This window comes from Sphaerodactylus townsendi, linkage group LG13 (assembly GCF_021028975.2).
Source record: "Sphaerodactylus townsendi isolate TG3544 linkage group LG13, MPM_Stown_v2.3, whole genome shotgun sequence".
NCBI lineage: Eukaryota > Metazoa > Chordata > Lepidosauria > Squamata > Sphaerodactylidae > Sphaerodactylus > Sphaerodactylus townsendi.
This window is the reverse complement of record NC_059437.1, coordinates 38,764,070-38,784,871: the sequence shown is the minus strand read 5'-3', so window position 1 is coordinate 38,784,871 and position 20,802 is coordinate 38,764,070. Positions and strand designations below refer to the sequence as shown.

Sequence of the window (20,802 nt, the reverse complement as noted above, 5' to 3'; positions counted from 1 at the left end):
GGATCACCAAGGCAGCTAACAATTTAAAAATCGACATGGTAAAAAAATGTACATGATGAAATCACATTTAAAAACCATTAAAATCAAACCCCCCCCCCCCCGACACACACACATCATTAAAACAATCAACAGTTAAAATACAGACAGAAAAGCACAGCACTGATGAGCTCTTTGTCTATAATGTGGAGGATGGAGAGGAATTAAAGGGAGAATCAACAGCAGGGGTCTTCAAACTATGGCCCCCCAGATGTTCATGAACTACAATTCCCATCAGCCCTGTCACTTGGCCATGCTGGCAGGGGCTGATGGGAATTGTAGTACATGAACATCTGGAGGGCCATAGTTTGAAGACCCCTGATCAACAGCACAATTTGCCTGTAGCTGCTTTAGCTACAGTGCTGGTCAGCAACTGAGATGTGCGTTCTTAAGGGATAAAATTATTCTGACAAGATCAAGAGCTGGAGCTCCGTAATGGCCAGCCATATACTTTATTCTAACTCCCAAGTTCAGTCTGATCTTTTTTTATTGAAATCCCTGTCATCTACTGATGAAAACATACATTAATTCAGCGTCTCCACTTATGTTTAATAATACTGGCCTGCTCAGTCACACTGAGGCCCACTAGTCTATCAAAACATCCAAGAGGAAAGCTTTTGTTCAGTTTCTGTTGCTTGTACGTGTGTGAGAGGAAGAACTGGAATTTTACCCATCCTCCTGAAAGCAGTAATTTAGCTGGCAAAGGAATCCTGAACCAGATCTTTATTTCAGGCTGTCAAGACTTAATGATCACGAGTAACATAAATTTGCTTTTCTCCCTGATTTAACTGGGTTGGGGTATGTGTGTGTGATCCTTCTGTTTCAAGCACATTCCTTCAGTAATGAGGGCAAAAAAGCCACAGATCATACAGGAGATTATGATCATGAGAAAAAGACCCCTGGTGACTAGCAGCTCCACCAATGGCTTAAACCGCCTACCAGCCCTGACTTTGGGGCTGTCTGGCAGCCTGCTCAGTCTCTTCTTGCTTCAGAGCCAGAGCCACGTGTCTTGGAGAGATGGTGACAAGCTTGGTGGGTGAAATTGGTAGAAAGAAGGAACTCTCCATAGTCTGGTAGATCTTGTTCCTAACGTTTCGCCTGCATCTGTGGCCGGCATCTTCAGAGGTGTATCGCAGAGAGAAGTCTGTTACACACTTCTCTCTGCGATAACACCTCTGAAGATGCCGGCCACAGATGCAGGCGAAACGTTAGGAACAAGATCTACCACACCACGGCCACATAGTCTGGTGAAAGCCTTCAACAATACATTGAACTCTCCATAGTTGACTGTAGCAGGGCAGAGCTGGTATCAAGAATTAGAACAGTGGTGCACCTGCCGAGGCCTACAGCTTGGAGTTATCAGGTCAATCTCCAGTCATGGTAAATGCCTAATCGTAGTACAGGAAGCAGATCAAGAGGACTGCATGGTTTGCTATTTCTAGTCATGGCCTCCCCGCACAGGAAATGAGTTTCCTTCTCCACCTCCAAGTTCCTACAATATCTCAAGGGTCTTTGGGGTAATCTCCTTTTGGGAAGAGCGTTGGAGGGAGCAAAGCCCTAGCTTTTGTGTCTCTTGTGTTCAACTCAGGGTCAAACTACACATGACATGTTGTGCTGAGTCAGGTTTGGCCAGTATGAGTAATCCAATTCGTGCCACCCACAGTATGGAATTACAGCAGTCAACAGGGGAAAAAGTTGTACCTCCTTTTTTATGATGTGACTAGTAGAGTGCCATCGCCACCTTAATAAAGGCAAGAGGCGAAGGGAACAGGGCCTAAAAGCTGAGAAGTTCCTGGCTGTCCTTGCTGCCTCCCCACCCCCCTTTCTCGCCTGACCAGATTTCCTCCCTCTCTCCATGCAGGAGGCTATCCAGCTAGATGGGGAGATCCTCTTCTCACTGCTGCACAGGGTTTCACCAATGGCTTATAAACACCTGAACAAGCAGAAGATTGACCCCATCCTGTACATGACGGAATGGTTCATGTGTGCGTTCTCCAGGACCTTGCCGTGGAGTTCTGTGCTGCGTGTCTGGGATATGTTTTTCTGTGAAGGTACGGGCTGGCCCTTCTGTCTGGTTTAAGCTAGTGTGGCTTAGAGGCTGTGAGCAGATGGCTATATTTGAAGAAATATATGCAGGCTTCATCCAGGGGGGGGCAGGGGGCTAATTCTAGGGACCTTGTGCCTTCAATTCCTCAGCCATGCTGGCAAGGAATTAGCCTCCTTTGGTGTCCACAAGTGAAGTGTTTCCAATTCCAGGTACAGTATTCTGGGATCATTATCCCACTGGTGCTTTTGGGCTTCTCCTGCCCTTGGTCTGACTTAGCCTCCCATGGAAGAGTGGAATGTTGCTGATACTCCCAGAGAAACTGGAATTCCTTTGTTGCCTGAGAAGGCATCTCACACTACAAACTCTTTGGAGACCTGATAAATGGAGGAGAGGAATGCCATGATCAGGGCCTGCCTGCCACCCCCTCCAGCTCAGTCTTTTCCAATGTATCAGTCCTCTGGCAAATCCATTCCTGTATATTTGTTCCCTATCTAAGAGGAAAAGTCTTTTGCTCTCCATGCTGGTGACCTGTTGCTGAATCCTCTGGCAGGAGGGAGGGAGAGAGGCAAAGCATAAGAGGAAGCTTCACTGCTTCTCAGAAATCCTATTCAGGAAGGTAGGTAGGGTCAGCATGATGTAGTGGTGGATTCTAATCTGGAGAACCGGGTTTGATCCCCCATTCCTCCACCTGAGTGGCAGAGGCTCATCTGGTGAACCAGATGTGTTTCTGCACTCCTACATTCTTGCTGGGTGACCTTGGGCTAGCCACAGTTCTCTCAGAACTCTCTCAGCCCCACCTACCTCACAAGGTGTCTGCTGTGGGGAGAGGAAGGGAAAGGAACTTGTAAGCCACCTTGAGTCTCCTTACAGGAGGGAAAGGTGGGGTATAAATCCAAACTCCTCCTCTTGTTCTTCTTATCAAGGGACTAGAAGCTGCAGTATTCCTTTTCCTGAAAGTGAGAGGGAGGCCCTCCCCCCTTTTATATTTTCCCTCTTTCTAGGTGACACTGGCATCTGGAACTCTTCTATGTCTTAAACCTTTATCCTTGTGAAATAGGTTAGGCAGAGAGCCTTCCTGCTTTAAGTGCTGGCGTGCTTCTTTGCTGAGCCAACAGAATGAGAAGCTGTTTGTTAGATCATATAAGTACTGAGGTCCTTGTGAAAGCAGATGTTGGACATTCTGCTGTTGAATCAGAACGTGGGACTTCCGCCTCCATTTTGGTTTGGGAGAACCTTTCATGTTTAAGGGCTGCCACCTAGTGGAAAGCAGCATATCTTCTCTTCTAGCCTAGGGTGATGGACTTGTTTTAAAACATTGAATTTATTTTGGTGTTTTATACCTCATACAATTCTCTGATCTGCCTAGCCCAGGCTAGCCCAGTCTCTTCAGAGCTTGGAAACAAATCAGGGTCGACCCTGATTGGTATTTGGATGGGAGATCATCAAGGAAGTCCAGGACTGCAATGCAGAGGCAGACAATAACAAACCACCTCTGAACAACTCTTGCTTGGAAAACTCCATAGGGTTGTCATAAGTTAGCTGTGACTTGATGGCAAAAAAATAATAATAATTACAATAAGAACATAAGAAAGAGCCTGCTGGATCAGACCAGAGTCCATCTAGTCCAGCACTCTGCTACTCGCAGTGACCCACCAGGTGCCTTTGGGAGCTCACATGCAGGATGTGAAAGCAATGGCCTGCTGCTGCTGCTGCTCCCGAGCACCTGGTCTGCTAAGGCATTTGCAATCTCAGATCAAGGAGGATCAAGATTGGTAGCCGTAGAAGAAACCATATAATAACACCACGAGAGTGTGTGGCAGCCCATAGTAATGCACTCTTCCTTGGCAGAGTGGGGATTCATGTTTTGGTCTCCCCAGTAACAGTTTGACCCTGTAATCTCTACATCTCATTTTTATTTTCCTAACAGCTATGTGAAAGTAGATTGAGAGCGTGTGACTGGCTCAAGATCAGCTGTGATAGGTTTTGTTTTATGAACAAGGTTTGAACCCAGGTTTCTACTCAAAAACTACAACACCAGCCTACACATTAGATCTCAATAATTCTCTTAGCTGCAAATGTATAATTCTTGTATGGGCTTCAACAGAGATGCATTTCACAAAAATCGTGTGTATGTGGAGTTCTTATTATTAATCAAAAATATCTTCTCTTGCTTTATGGACCTTTTCCCCTGCAGCCACTGACAAATTACCAACAGAACTGCATTTTCAGGCTACTCTGTGCCAAGTGTGGTGGGTAGGATAGTTGTCTGAGTGAAAAATGTATTGCTTAATCAGTTAGGTTATTACAAAACCTTTCATCACTGGAGATAAATAAAATTTTATAAACTACACGCAAAGTTAAAACCCAGGATGCAAGCAAGCATAGCGTGGTGCCTGCTGTTTACATTGTAGCATTGACCGTGCAGATACATGCTGATGAATTTCTGTACATGTCCAGTAAAACTTGCAGCCCCAAATGTGAAATTAACTTACTGTGGGAAATATAGTTTAATACAATAGGGACTCAGCCATAATCATAATTAACCGATGTGTCCCACAATAACTGAATTTTCCTCCAAAGTTCATTATGAATATTGTAATGGATCTATAAATGTCAGCCTGCTTGAGAAACTCAGGGCTGGCTAACCTGTAGCTTGCCCATTGCTAACAGGGCCAAAACAAAGTTTCTGTCAACTTTATTGATGGGTTTAGAGTGCTGGACAGGCCAGCGGAAGACTGTTTATTTGTTAAACAATGAATCCAGGGATCCTCTAGAACAAACGGCCAGGTTTTTATGCACGGTTATAAACAAACAATCTTAATTTTGTATTGTCGAAGGCTTTCATGGCCGGATTCAACTGGTGGTTGTGGGTTTTCCGGGCTGTGTGGCCGTGGTCTGGTAGATCTTGTTCCTAACGTTTTGCCTGCATCTGTGGCTGGCATCTTCAGAGGTGTATCACAGAGAGAAGTCTGTTACTTCCCTCTGTGATACACCTCTGAAGATGCCAGAAACAAGATCTACCAGACCACGGCCACACAGCCCGGAAAACCCACAACAACCGATCTTAATTTTGTTTGCACTTTTTAAATTTTTGTATTTCAAATCTTAGTAGCTGATGCCATTAAAGGTTATCTGCATCTATCCTGTTCTGTTCTGCCTCTGCAACCTGCCGCCTTTGCTCTTCCAGGGGTTAAGATCATCTTCCGAGTGGGCCTCGTGCTGCTGAAATACACTCTGGGTTCTTCTGAGGAGCTCAAATCGTGTCAGGGGCAGTATGAGACTATGGAGCGGCTGAGGGCACTGAACCCTAAGATTATGCAGGAGACCTTCCTGGTACAAGAGGTAAAAACGGGTGCAGTAGCGTGTACAGCTGGCTTCATTCGCTGGTGTTCTCTGACCCATTAATTAGGAAAGGGAGTTGGCTGCTTCCATCCATGTGTGTCGTCGTCTTTGAGGGTCGGGCTGCCAGCTTGAAAGCAGGCTGGCTTAGTAGCATTAAGCTTTGGACTGCAGGGCTACATTTTAATCAGCAAGTCAAATCCACGACTCTGCAAATCTGGAGCGTTTTGACTTTAAACTATTTTGCATCTTGTGTGTTCTTGTACAGTAGAGAAGGAAAAAACAGGTCCTTTTCTTCTAACTGTGAGGTGTTTAAGGCCTGCAGATCTCTTGGTTTAAAATCCATATAGAGATTTTATTATTTATTTATCAATCAATCAATCAATTAAGCTTATTATGCTGCCCACCCCTGGAGGGCTGTAGCCGGTGTACAGAAAATAAGATACTATTACAACCATATAACTACAGTCAGTAATTAAAAACAGAAATGATTAAAACCCAACATTGTAGCAAAAATCTGATGGCAGATGGCGACTCAAGAAAAAAAGGACCTCCTACACAATCAAAGCCTGCCCTATAGACGGCCATCCAACTTCTGTTTAAAACCCTCCAAAGGAGACTCAACCGCACTCTTGAGTTTGCATGTTGGAAAGTTTGCTGAACCTTTCCCAGCATCTGGGTTTTCTGTCTGAAGGGAACCTTCAGGGAACCTTCAGACATGCAGCCCGAAGGGGTTTTGTCCACGGAAAACTTCTCCTTTGGTGCTATTGAATGTTTGAAGAAGCAGAGCGAGAAGAACCATGAAGCACTTGTGCTTCTGCTTTTCCTACCATTTGGGAGATTTGAACTGGGAGCAGCTCCTGTTCTTGATAGTGATTAGAGGCAGAGCTCCACAGTAGAGTGCAGGCATAAAGATCCATGTTCAGACTGTGGCATTTCCTCTTGAAAGATTGGGAATGTCAGGGTTGGAAGAGATTTCTTCTGTGGGCCTTGGAGTAGATGCCAGCCAGAGTAGACAACAGTAAACTAGGCAGGGCTTTCTGTGTGCTGACATTTAAGTTTTTATTTAGTTTGATTTCCAGGCAGAGCTCAGGGTGGCTCCCAACATAATAAATCACAATATATTACAGCATAATATGAGATTAAAATATACAATTTAAAACCAAGTATCCAGTTTACGTTAACAGATGACATCCTAACTCCATAACCTACCTCTAAAATAATTTTCCTCAGTGGTGAGGACAGTCTAAGGTGACACTCAGGAGGCCAACATCACTCCTGAGAATCCCACATCGTCTAGGGCACAAGTGTCAAACTCGCGGCCCTCCAGATGATATGGACTACAGTTCCCATCATCCCCTGCCAGCATGATTCTGGCAGGGGGTGATGGGAACTGTAGTCCATAACATCTGGAGGGTCGTGAGTTTTGACAGCTATAGTCTAGGGGGAATGTGTGAAAAGGACAGGACAGGGAAGAGTAAAAGAGAAAATTTGCTGGATTTCTTGCAATGCTTCCCTCTGCTGGCATATCTTTTGCATTCAACCATGCAAAAAGCATTTGCTCAATGGCTCTGAAGTCAAATTAATAATAAACCTTTCCTGGTTGTTGCCGTACTACAAGATGGTCTTGAATGTTGACTTAATTATTGTGCAAGGTTAATATTTGTTTCCAGGAAAAGACACAGCGAAGCTCTGCCCTGGGAGGTGTTATAAAGGATAACTTATCAATCTGCAAAGCTGCCTTGCACAGGCTCGGCCCATTGGAGCATCTAAATCAATTTTGTTGTCGTTATGTTGGCAATGACGCTGCAGGATCTCAGGCCGAGAAAGGTCCTGTCATGGTAGTGAGGCAGCAGAAGGAGAGCTCAGTTGCTTGGTTCTGTGTAATGCAGCAGGGAGGCATCCAGTCAGAAATAACTCAAAGGTTAGCAGAAGTACTGGAGAGCAGGACTTGTGGGCTAAAGCTCAGTAATAAAAGCAAGCAGTTCAAGAGTAGCAGCTTGTACACTCCTTTGACCAAATCTGAGCGTTTGCTGTCTTTCATAGTAGCAGTCAAAGCATATTGTTTTCAAGTAAAAGTAAATGGGTGTGGATGTTTTGACTGGGTTTTTGAACCAGTTGGTTTTGGGGGAAGGGAAAGAAATAATGCCCTTAAGTTTGGGGACATGAATATCCAGGTCCCATCATATTATAACCTTGTTTTGGAATTCCTCAGGAAACGTACATTCGGTTCTTTTACTCTCACTTTTAGATCATAGAGTTGCCAGTGACAGAGCGCCACATAGAGCGGGAGCACCTGATCCAGCTGAAGAAATGGAAGGAGGCCCATGGGGACCTTCAGTGCAAATCCCCTCCGCGTTTCCACGGCGCCAAAGCCATCAGCGACTCGGAGCCTTACCCTCGCAAGGCTTTGGAATCCACTCCCTCTATCATCCTTCCACCTGACTCCGAACTCTTGCCAAAGGGCCGCAAGAGCAAATTGCCAAAGGGAGACAAGAAACGGGACCAAGGAAAGGGCCGCTTGGCCAACGGGCCCATCCTTGAAGAGAACGGAACTCAGAGTTCGCTCAATCCAGAGTCCACTACCCTCCACCAATCAAAGGAAAGCCTCAGTTCGCAGGAGAGTGAGGACACCTACCTGTAAACATGGTGGCTGCACATTCCGGACTCCTGGTTCGGTCCCAAGCTGCTGGGTCTAAGTGGGCCCTGCAGCCGGACTCCTCAGCCAAGGTAGTGGGTGGGTGACTGGGAAGTGTGGGTGGGGGGGGGCAGTTAGTGCCTTGGGGACACTTGGGGTAAGGTAAGTTAAGGGCTACTTTCCACAAGTCTTAATTTTGCGCAACTTGCACCCCAGTGGCCAACAGGCAGGAGTCAAATATGCTTTTTGGCATCTCGTTAGGAAGAGAGGTCCTTGCCCCTGCTGTTTTCTTCACTGGTGGGAGACCAGGATTTGATTGGCGTAAATCATGCAGATACAGCACCCATCCACCACTTTTGGATGTGCTGCTTAGCACTGTCTGAATGGCAAAAGTATTGATACACATTCCACAAGGAATTCTGGGAACTTCCAGAGATCGAATTGCTGACCTTGTCCACTAGTGTAGGTCCACTTCTCAGTGGCCACATCCATTCCTTCACCTTTGGGCAAGTTTGCCATTGAAGATTCCTTTAATAGAGCAATCAGAGCTGCTAGAGCTCTTGTTCTTGCATTCCTACCCAGAGCCTTAGGGCAGCTGTGCTGCTCTCAGTTTCTGTTGTTACCCTCCTGGTACCCTCACAGGTGAGATTTCCTGCTGGCTTTTGTTCTTCCATCTTTGACTCTCCAGGGCAGCCAATAATGCCCTTCCTTCATTTACGGAAAGCTTGATGTTTTGTATTCCTTGCTGTTAGTTGGAATCCATCAGGCCTGGAATCCATCAGTTGGAATCCATCAGGCCTCATTTCCTCGGCTACTTGGGCACATCACATAGGAACATTCAGACTGTTTGATCCCCCCCCCCCACCTTTTTTAAAAACTGAAATTACCAATTAAAATTCTTGTCTAAGATTAATTTCAGCTGACAGTGGGGTTGATGAAAGGGCAGACAGTGGATTAGCGGCACTGCTGTCTAGCCTTGCTTTCTTGCCTGAAATCTCTCAAGTGAGCTATGCCATGTTAGACTTCCAAGTGCTGGATCCACCAACCCCCATGGAGACATGTTCCCTTTGTGAAAAATAATGGTTGCAGGAATCTGATACGCGCACCACGTTACGGGTGATTTTAAGTCAGGGCAAGGCATATTTGATGTACACCTTGGCTTGAACTGTATATATACATTAGGCTTCAATTCCACATCTGGTGCTAGGATTTCTCTCTCCAAGAATAGGACAGCCCATTTGCAGGACACTAATGTAAGTTTCTTTGCCCACCTCTGAAGCAGAAGGCGGCAGCAGTATTGAGCGGACCCTCTTCTCTTCCCCCCAACCCCCCAATCATATCCTTGATAAATGTAAAACCAAACCCTGACAGGCTGGAGGGAGATGGCCTCCTTTGCTGCAGCTTGTGAAGCTGTGCTTGTTTCTAAAGCCTCAGGCTGCTGAATGTAACCCCCTGCTTTTACAATCCACCTTCCCTCTAGCCCATCGCAGGCTAAAGTTAGGATCCCCCATTTCTTTGCGATGGAAGCGGTAGCCAACATTTGCACCCCAAATATATGGAGCGAAGCCTTGCGATCCTTTTCTGAGGTTGAGGAGGCTCAGGAATGATATCCAGAACTGGGGTGGAGCGCAGTATTACTTGCTGGTCCATTTCTGATGGCAGCGCTCTGACACGGGATGGAAGGAGGCGGGAAACTGTTCTTTCTCCGCCTGTTGCCAGGTTATGACTGACAGGTGGTCTTTCTGTTCAGGTTCTTTTTAAAGTGACAAATCAACAGCTGTAATAGTTTTGTACAAAGAGCGAAATAAACCAGAATTATGTAAGTGGTGTGTGGTTTCTGAATGGCCTGTCTCGAAGGGTTTGTTTGTCCCTCTTTTTGGCAAGGAGGCAGATGTTGGCTGAAGGGGCATTTTCGCACATGCAGAGCAACGCACTTTCAATCCACTTTCACAATTGTTTGCAAGTGGATTTTGCTATTTCGCACAGTAAAATCCAGCTGCAAAGTGCATTGAAGGTGGATTGAAAGTGCATTATTCTGCATGTGCGGAAGGGGCCCTGGACAGCCTTTCCCTGGTGCCTTATTACAATTCATTGGTTGAAGCAATGCCTTTGTGGCAACTTCTGCGTATGACCCCTGCTATCAAAAACCCCCATGAAAATTTCCTAATGTTCTGTATAGCACTACTAACTTCTGTCAGCATGGTTCTTTTTGGAGCAGCCCTGGGATGAAGGTCACAAACTTACTGCACACCTACTGAGGTGTCGGTTACAAGGTAGAGCAGCTGTGTAGTCTAGGAATCTGCTTGGCAATGAGAATGCATATGAAAGTTAGTTTCTGCAAGACCTGGGATCATTGTCTTTGTAGACTAAAGCCAGCTTACCCTAGTCCTCAGTGGCACCGGTGAATTTTACCTCAGGTCCCCCAATTAGCTGCCTTTGCCTTCAGAGACTTAGACCCTTCCATATTAAGCTGTCTTCTGTGGAGCTAGCCTGCTGGTTCATTAAAGCTGCTGTTATCGACTGTGACTAGAGCCCAATGTAGATGAGATGTTACAAGATTACTGCATAGATCTCATGAATATTCCTTTATTGGCAAATAGAAGCTGAAAAGATGCACACACCCAAACCACTTGGCCTTCTTTCCTTGCTGGCCACATATTTCTTTCCTTACAGATATGTCTTCCTTATCCAGCGTTCGCACAAGCAGGCTGTCCTCCTCCAAAACATCCTGACAGGTGTGTGCGTTCTCCATCTCCAGCGCTGCCCCAGAACTAATTTACAGAATTCTCAGCTTCTCTCATTCGCAGGGCACTGAATCTCCTTGCTTCTGTAATTTCATTTCTGTTGAGGTTCTACATGTCAACTCTGTAAGTCTTATAGCAACTTGCTGAAGAAAAAGCCCCTTGCAGGTGGCAAAAAGCCCCTGTGGCAAGTGAGTTTTTTTTAAATAACCTTGCAAAACTTTTGCAATGTGGCTTTGAGGTTATTTGCAGTGCTCGTCCTGAGCAATGGCATTCATTGCCGAGGAGTTGACCATTTTTCAGTGTAGATTCATAGCTTGGTTCACTTGGTCCCTTAAGGCAACCTACAGATTCAAACATAGAAATAAAAATTTGAAGCAGTCTCAATTTAGCAACCCAAACTATACTTTAGTAAAACAACTGTTACAGCACATAAACTGGCCGTATTAAATTCATCTGCTTCTTTCAGGCTGTTTAAACAAGGCCTGTTTGTCCAGGGTAACCTCTCCAGCTTTCTTTTTTTCATTCTGGTTAAGAGATTGTCCTGGCAGATCTGGGGGTGAGGCTACAGCTAGCTCCTGCCTTTGATCAAGATACTTCCAGGCCTGACAATTTTAACTGTATTTATAACACACTTTCCTCCCCAGTTGGGAATCCAGAAGAGGAGTAGTAGTTTGGATTTATACCCTACCTTTCTCTCCTGTAAGGAGATTCAAGTTGGCTTTCAAGTTCCTTTCCCTTCCTCTCCCCACAATAGACACCTTGTGAACTAGGTGGGGCTGAGAGTTCCAAGAGAACTGTGACTAGCCCAAGGTCACGCAGCAGGAATGTAGGAGTATGGAAACACATCTGGTTCAGCAGATAAGCCTCTGCCACTCAGGTGGAGGAGTGAGGAACCAAACCCGATTCTCCAGATTAGAATCCATTTGTTCTTAACCACTACATCACTCTGGCTCTCAAATTGGCATACAACATTCTCCCCTCTTGGTTTACCCTTTAAATGACCATGTGAGGTAAATTAGGTTCAGAGTGACTGAACGGCCCAAGATTACCCAGCAAAAGCCCATTACAACTCCTCCACTGTTTTGTCAGTGGTTTGCAGCTTATCCTGGACAATGATTCTTCTTCGTCACAGAACCTTGAGTAGCTCCCTTAATCCAATCAAATAAAACTGCTGAACTGAACTTCATGTGCTGATTTGACAGTGTTGAGTTTAATCTCAACATGGACCAGGGCAGTCTTCTACATGGCAAAACACTGTCACTGTTTTTGTTTTGCTGCCCTAAACTTTCATGGGTCCCCTGCATCTGCATGGCAATTCTCCACCTAGTTCTTGTTGCCAGTGCAGAGGCATTCACAGCAGCAATGGAGCACTTGTAAAGTGGTTCTCTGTTCACTTTATCTTGCCAAAGTGTTATCCCTGCATGCCACCCCTTCCAGTGCCTGGATTTAGGAGTGGGGGGGTGGGGGTATTAAATTAAAACAATTACTATAATAATTTAACCATGTATTGCCTTTGGAAGTCCCTTTCCAGCACTTTGGTTGCAGAGGGGGCAGCTATGGGGATTGAGGCAAGGAAAATGGTGGCAACATGAATGGCAGTTGCACAATGGGCACCTTCCTGTTATCACGGCGTGCAACGCACTTTGCATTCTGTCCTGAAAGACTACACCAAACCAGGTTTAGGAAAGTTCCTTCCAAAGCAAAAGGAAACATGGAAGAATGTCATCATGCAGGCTTCAGTATGGAATTCAAGGCAAAGCAATAGACTCATAAAGAAGCGTCCAAGGAGTGGCTGTCTCAATACAGAAAGTTATTTCTTTAAGTGTTCACGTGTGTTATTTATCTTGCTTTGCCAGTTGGGAGTGGGTCACACCTATTCTGATGAGATCTCTTATCCTTTCGGCCTTGCATTGCAATGCAGTACAACACATCTGTCTCTTTCATTCTGGGGCCTTCTGGCTTCCCTTGGTAATCACATGCATCCCACCCTGGCTTTCTCTGTACTCATGTATACTATATTGGTCTTTGGAACAATATAGCCAAAGTGTGAATAACAGGTCATGCATCTCCTAAAGTAGGCCGTGCCTCACAACAAAAGTTTTGGCTTCCAGGTGCTCTATGGTTTTCTGCCACCAATGAGCCTTGCAAAACCCAAGATGTAAGCTAAACACAAATATTGTTGATGGACTTTTCCATTTGCAAGATGATTTTTGAGGTTCTTTGCAGTCTCAGGACGGAGCCCTAAGCAATGGCTTTGCTACAGCGCATGTGTGGTGGAAAATTCCAAGTGCTAGACCTCGTTGGAGCTTAACACCCATCTCTTGCCAGAAGCTTTGACGTGCAAAACAGATTAATGTTCAGAGTTGACAAAGCAGATAGATTAGAAGGCTCTGGATACAAAGCGAAAAGGGGGTACAGATATGACAAGTGACAACAGCACATATTCAGTAATTTAAAAAGCATTTATCTTCCAGTCTCAAAGCTTTACGGTTTGCATTGCCAAGTTTCTAGTTACCCCAGTGAGAAAGAATTCAATGTCTTTATATTATTTTCTTAGTGTAATCAGTGTTTTTTTCTGCCTCTTGTTAAGCACTTTACTTATCATAATCGGTTCCTGTTGTACGTTAGTTATAAGGTCAAAATAAGAGCTATTAATCAACATGTTGCCAGACATTTACTGATCCTGCATTTGTCCATTATCTGACTTAAGGTTCTCATTCCTTGTCTGCATTTCTAAAAGCTGGCAAAAGCAAACCAAGAAGCATGATGGGATGGAAGCAAACCAGGAAGTAACCTTGGTTCAATCACCATATGTAAGCGTAAACTGGGTGACTGATACCAAACTGCAAAACTAGGCCATCTGTATACAGGGCTGGGGCTTCCACCTATTCAGGGATTCTTCAGATATACTGAATAGTTTGTAAATTAGCCCTGCAAATAACCCTTCAGGAAAGGTTCTTGTCCTAGGCAAGAACAGATATTCAGAGGTAGTTTGCCATTGCGTGCCTCCCTATCAAGACCCTAGTATTCCTTGGAAATTGCTCATCCAAATATTAACCAGGACTGACCTTACTTATTTTCTGAGATCTGAGGAGAACAGGCTAACCAGGGCTATCCAGGTCACAGCATAAATCTGCATATCTGTTCCACATTTACACTTACAATAAAAAGCCTTAAGACCTGCCCCCAGTCTGATGAAGGGTTTTACAGAACTTAGAAGCTTGTATCATGTTAGTTCATCCCAATAAAATTAGTTTTGCCAATCCTTACTTTTATGGATCAAGATCTAACATGTAGGGTCGGTGATGGCAAGAAAAAATACTGATTGCACTAGTGAATTGCATACCCATTGGTTTCTCAGCTTCCAGTAATATGTATCTGACCTGCAGAGATACCTACAGCTACAGAGGCTAGTTGAAAAGTTGTTAACCCTTTGTGATTATCAACTGAGGAGGACATTCAACAGGGTAGGCTGCATTCAAATCCCTATTTAGCTATCATTCTTACTGGTAAGTCTTGAGCAAGCAGCTATCTCTCTTTAACCTAAGCCAATCAGTATTGAAGAACAAATTGGATTAAATCTCACTGAACCACTTTGAGAAAGACCAGGATATAAAGGCAATGGGTAAATAAATACAGAACAGCTGGAACCATTCCAGCAACAATAACACTAGCAAATTACTGATTCGTGTGTCAACTCAAGCGAGGAGATAAGATAATAAATAACAAATGAGTTGCATAACCCACACAGACAATGTGCTTCCTCCTCACTTCGGCTTACTTGCAAACATTTACTTATAAACTGTGATGTGAATTTTTGTTTCCATTCCAAATAATGATGCTGGTGATTTAGAGGCTTGGGGTGGAGGGAAATAGAAGAAAAAACTTGCTACGCCACCCTAACCAGGTCTATTCCAAGAGCCTTACTCCCAGGAAAGCGTATATTGCAGAGGTGGGATCCAGCAGGTTCTCACAGGTTCCTGAGAGTAGGTTACTAATTATTTGTTTGTGCCAAGAGTGGGTTACTAATTGGTGATTTTGCCACGTGATTTTTGCCTTAGTTACGCCCCTCCTCTGCTCCTCAACAGTAGCGCGCAGAACTTGAAGCAGTCTAGCAGGAGGTGCACCAGCGTGCGTGGCAGCCTGCGCCTACGTGCATACGTTTCCCGCCCAAGGACCAGCGCAGCGGCTGCGTCCTTGCCACAGCCCCGCCCAGCAATGCCCCGCCCCCAGAATCCCCGCCCAGCCCCATTGGCGCTACGTCACTATTTGAATCCCACCCCCATGGGAAACCTGTTACTAAAATTTTTGAATCCCTCTACTGGTATATTACAATAAATCTGTGAGTTTTCAATTAGCCAAAAGATGCTTGTTTTATGTGGCCATGCAGTCTTGAGGGCGAGAACTAGCTGACATTTTGCATACAGGTCAGAACATGTGAAACTACCTTTCACATTATTTGATTTTACTATATGGCTGTTGTGTACTTCGGCAGTTGAACGTGTGAATTGGCTTCATTGAAAAGAACTGAACCTCATCCGGCTTAAATTATTTGCAGCTAAAATCCAGATCACAAGTGATTTGGGAGGGGGAATGATTCAGCAGAGGACCTGATCCACCAGTGGTGGGAGCCAAAAATTTTAGTAACAGGTTCCCATGGTGGTGGGATTCAAACAGTGGCGTAGCGCCAATGGGGCTGGGCGGGGCATGACGGGGGCAGGGCATTAATAATTTCTCTGTTACTGTAAAAAACTCTTACTGTAAAAAAAAGTTCCTAATTTCCAGCTGGTATCTTTCTGTCCATAATTTAAACTCATTATAGCAAGTCCTATCGTCTACTGCCAACAGAAACAACTAAAGAGTCCCCTGGACCCAACAGTAGTTAAAGGGTCCCTCCTCTTACTAGCCAGCAAGCTCCAGGCTACGAGAAAGAAGAAGAGAGGGGGAGGTGAGGGTGTGGAGATGGAAAAGCGGACCCAATTAGTAACCCCTTTCGGCACACACAAATAATTAATAACCCACTCTCGGGAACTGGTGAGAACCTGCTGGATCCCACCTCTGTGATCCACCCACGTGGCAGAATAAAGTGGCAGAACTGTGAGGTGGTTGAAAGAGTTGTCCCAATTGCATGTGGAGAAAGTGTAGAATTTTAATGTTCTCCCAGGTGAACTTTCCTGCAAATTAAAAAAAAAACCCAAATACCAAGGAGAAAGGTTCTAGATTGGCCCTTTGCATGCCGAGCTAATTTCACTGCTTTAAAATGTTTTTAACTTGACTATCTATCTGCTGCTTCAAAGGAGGGCAGGGGTAATTCCAGCTGGAAAATCACAGTATTCTGTAGCAACAAAACAAGAGTCTGGTGACATTTTAAAGATGAACCTTTGTTCTATCATAAATTTCCTTGAGTCTGCACTACATCCTCATATGCCTTTCCACTTATGGGGACCAATTCATTGGGGGAGGGGGGGGAGTTAAAAATGTAACCTTTTACTCATGCTCTGAAATGATACTCCATTTTACCACCTCAGCCTTCTGCCACCTCATTCTGACACATGCTCAGATCCGACCAATTATTATTCCCATTCCATTTTGAAATAACCAGCCAGATCTTCAAACGTAGGCCTCTGATTTCATTGTAAGCTGTAGTAGAAACACAAACTATTGATGTGGTAGCCTTTGGAACAGAAGCCAGGAGCCATTTTTTGGAGGGTGATAGAAGGTAACGGGGCAGAATCTTACCCCTTGACCTCCAAATGGATTGCAAACAAATCCTACTGCCACCACAACCGCCTTTCCCCATGCACTGTTCTTGCTTCTCAGTTAGCAGCTGGTGTGCAAATGGAGGCCTTTTTTCATGACCCCTGTTCTACACTGACTACCCATGAGCATAATTCACTGTGATTTTCTTGTATCAGTGCACCTTCCGGGTTTACAAACCTGATAAGGTGAACAAAACTAGATCCCTGCAGCATAGCAACAGGTCTTGTAAACATGGTTTACTGAAACAAAAGAGGAGGGAGAGGAAGGGGAAGAGGAATCAAGCTGCCATGAGTCTATGGAGATAACAGTCTCTGCTAGTGCATGATCAAGGCCAGATCCAAGCACTTAACAGGGGAAAGAGGAACATAAAAATAATATTTTATCAGTCACGCTGCTGTACATTTGACTGGGGGGACAAGAACGTATGCTTTTGCCATTTTCAGACTTGCTGCGGCATCTTGAATCAATTGCCACTCGCGTTAAGTGTGTGTTTCAAAGGAAACATCCTGAGAGTGGATAACCTGAGAACCTTACAAAGAAACCATCAGACGCACCCACAGGGGGGCTTGTGCAAATGAGACAAAGAATGTGGAACAGAGTGCACATCCGCGTGGCTCCAATGTGCAGGCTTCCCTTCTACTTCAGCTTCCCTGCAGATCCACAGACGGTGGAGCATGTTCTCTCCTGTCCCCAGCTGACTTCCTGCCACTTCTGCCAGGATGTTCTAGGAAAAACAGGTTTTCTTTTGCCACGGAACTTGTCCCAAGGCATTCCAGGATGCTGTACATCACTACAGATGTCAGAACATAAGAATTGGCCTGATGATCCAGTCAAAGTTTGTCAAGTCCAACATCCTGCCATTGGGCACCCACAATGGAGAAATGAAGGTGGATGATTTCCTCTTGCTTGTCTCTAGCATCTAGTATTTAGAGGTATTCTGCCTCTGCTTATGGAGGTTCCATCCAAATACTGTACCTGACAATGGAATATGCATATAGGCTGAATAGCTTCACAAGGAGAAAATGGCCTGATTCAAATGGATGGAATCCTCTCGTTAAATGTACCTTATAACAACATTATTGAAAACAAATGTCTATTTCTGGCTCAGCAGCCTCCACTTTTGGCAGCTGGCTTGAAAGGATGGTTTGTGATCCCACTAGTACAGGGGTCTGCAACCCGCAGCTCCGGAGCTCTTTCAGCCTTATACTGCAGCTCCACATTGCCTGGAGGTCGGAGGGTAGCATGGATGTGTAGAGCAGCGCTGGAAGGAAAGGTGAGTGGAGGGGCCGAACAGGAGGCGGCTCCGTGTGTGAGGGCGCCACTTTTCGTGTCCCCTCCACTCACCTCTCCTTCCAGCGCTGCTCTGGAGAGTTGGAGGGACACGCCCATGCTGCCCTCCGACCCCTGGAGGTCAGAGGGTAGTGTGAGCGTGTCTCTCCAGAGCAGTTGCCATCCTCCCTCTGCCATCCCCACAGCCGCCATCCCTCCTCTGCCCCAGGGAGCAGGCGGTTGCCTGCTCCGTCGGGCAGAGGGGGCTTCCTTGCCCAGCACCTCCGCCTCCCAGTGCTGGAAGGAAAAGTGAGTGCAGGGGCCGAACCGGAGGCGGCTCCATGTAGAGATGCCTCTCCGGCTCGGTAGATCTTTGGGGCCGTGGAAACAGGTCCAAATGGCTCTTTGGGTGGTAAAGGTTGCCGACCCATGCACTAGTAAGATTCCAACCAGCTGGCAACCTTAAAAGTGAGAAAGTGCAAGTCACGCAATACATAACGTACAATATATACATAACACCAGCCTAAAAGTCCAGGAATAAATAATCAAAACATTTATAAAGAAAAATAGTCCACATTGGGAGTTATTATAAACTGTAAACCAGTCACAAGTACACAAATGTGAAGGAACTCATATTACTCTGCTGGGCCTAATCGGAAAGCTAGTGTCCTTTTTGCATGTATGGTTGGATCAAAATACATTCACCCAGAGTATGAGCAATCAGCAAATTGATGTTCTCCTGGACTGTTGACAATCCTGCAATAATTTAGCCTATCTTCCGGTCAATTGGTATCTAACTGTAAACCAATTGACCTGGAGAATGTATTTTTATTCAAACATACATGCAAAAAGGGACACTCATTTTCCAGTTAGGTCCAGCAGAGCAATACGAGTTCCTTACATTTATGTGTTTGTGACTGGATGGTTTACAGCTCACGGCTGATGATATCTCCCTATGTGGACTGTATTTATTTATGAACATTTTGATTATTTATTCCTGACTTTTAGGCTGTTGTTATGTATATATTGTATGTTATGTTTTATATTGTGCGTTTAGCACTTTTTCACTTTTTTGCACTTGCACCATGATTAAAACATTTGTATTAGATTAGTGTATCTGTCAACATTTAGCAGCTAGGGTACGGTGTCTTCCTTATTTTTCCACTGTTCACACTGTATGTATTTGCTCCTTATTGTCAGTGGGAACCTTGCCAATTTGGGGGCTTAGTTTGAAACTGAACTCCTTAATGCTTGGATTCAAACCCTGACACATGCTGGTAATAGATCTTTGATCATATACAGAAAGCTTTCTCCATTTCCAGTAATAATTCTAACTAATTTCCAACCACAGGAACTTGTCTCTGGGTCAGAATTTTACAGGGTGGGTGAAACTTTCATCCTCTTGCATCAGCTGCCAAAACAGGAAGTGAGACATATAAGGCAACAAAAAAAGTATTTTCCTTGACATTGCCAACATTCTATTTAAAAAACTGGTAAAAAAAAGCACTTTACACATGCTCAAAGCTTCAGCATTCTCACACTGTCTTACACAAAAAACAGTTTGCATCCTGTCAGAAGAACAGAGAACATATTCAAAAGCACTATGCCCTTAAGAGGCATAAAATAAATTGCTCTGTTTAACCAAACTTTGTGGATGAGATTTGTATGCATACAAACCTTGATGCAATGGATAAATACACTTAAGGAACTTGATGCCACAAAATTTAAAACCCAGGCTTGTATGTTTCTAAAAAGTCAAATCCTACTGCACTGTCAATTTCAGATGCCCCACCTTGTTTGTTGCATTGTCAATTTCAGATGCCCCACCTTGTTTATTGCATTGTGTTGACTTTTCTTTGTAATTTGTCCTGAGAGCCAGACTGGAAATAATGTAAATAAAACAAAGCAATACAACGAGTCTAACAACATAACTGCTGAGCATGCTTACACAGAAGTCAGTCCTACTGACTGACCCTATTGGCTGACCCCACTTTTATTGCAAAAAAAGGTCCTCGCTTTCACCAATCTCTTTGTTTGCTAGTGCCCTTCATTTTGGGACCTGGAATTTTTCCAACAATGTGGTTGGCCACTCTTGGGAAACTGTGGAACCTACTCATCCTTGGCTACACCAATCTCCACTGGAGACCTAGGAAAAATTTAAAGTTAATATAATGACAGGATCCTGTGTCTGGTCAAACAAATATGGAATTGCATCAACAAATTAACAAACCATTACTTTAAACACAACAATTTTATATCAATTAGAGATAAATCATTATCAATCAATAAATCAATCATGTGGCACTACCGGTACTTAATTATACAAAATTTCAGTGTCTTTTAGGAAAAACACTCAAAACAGTTACAATTCCTAACAGTGCCCAGTAAATGAAGAAAAGTGAGCAAGTTCAAAGAATAATATTTATCCCATCTGTTCTTCTGCACAGGGTGTAGCTGCTGCAGGTATTTCTTCAACTTGGGCCTGTAAAAAAAAAGAAAAGAAAAAAATCAATCTTCACAATTAAGCTGTGGGCTGCTGCGGGCATGCTCAACTGAGGAGGGCGGGGCTCTTGCAGTTGGTAAAACATGCAAGCAAGCAAGCTTCCCAACTGCACATTCTCGTTGAGCTCTTGTCCTTAGAGCCAAGCAAAACACACATCCTAAAATAGCAGGGGTTACAACTGGTGACTGGATCGGGGCGGATCTTTCCTCCGGTCCAGGGCAATCTTGCGGAAAGGGAACGGAAAGAACATTCTGCACTTGCTCAGAGGCTCTGAGCTGCCCTAATTCCAGGGAGGAGACGTTTCCCCGGGCTGCAATTATTTGGTAACAGGAGGAAGAACAGAGTTGGCTGGCGGAGAAGCTGAAGCCCTGCTGCTTCCCACCCCTCGCTCACCCGGCCAGGGGGCGGGGACGAGGGTGGGTCGCTGCCCAGCTCCGCCCCGGGGGCCGAGCATTGCCTAGAAGAG

At 44.8% G+C, this 20,802-nt stretch overlaps 1 protein-coding gene across 1 annotated transcript in view; it reads left to right on the top strand.

The window, feature by feature from the left end:
- Positions 1-9,883, top strand: part of TBC1D10A (TBC1 domain family member 10A) — a 51,254-nt gene extending 41,371 nt beyond the window's left edge. The window contains exons 7-9 of the mRNA XM_048514803.1: positions 1,898-2,087; positions 5,271-5,425; positions 7,674-9,883. Coding sequence (XP_048370760.1) covers positions 1,898-2,087; positions 5,271-5,425; positions 7,674-8,066 — 738 coding nt within the window. The 3' untranslated portion in view covers positions 8,067-9,883. The remainder of the gene's footprint in view (positions 1-1,897; positions 2,088-5,270; positions 5,426-7,673) is intronic.
- Positions 9,884-20,802: the final 10,919 nt, after the last annotated feature.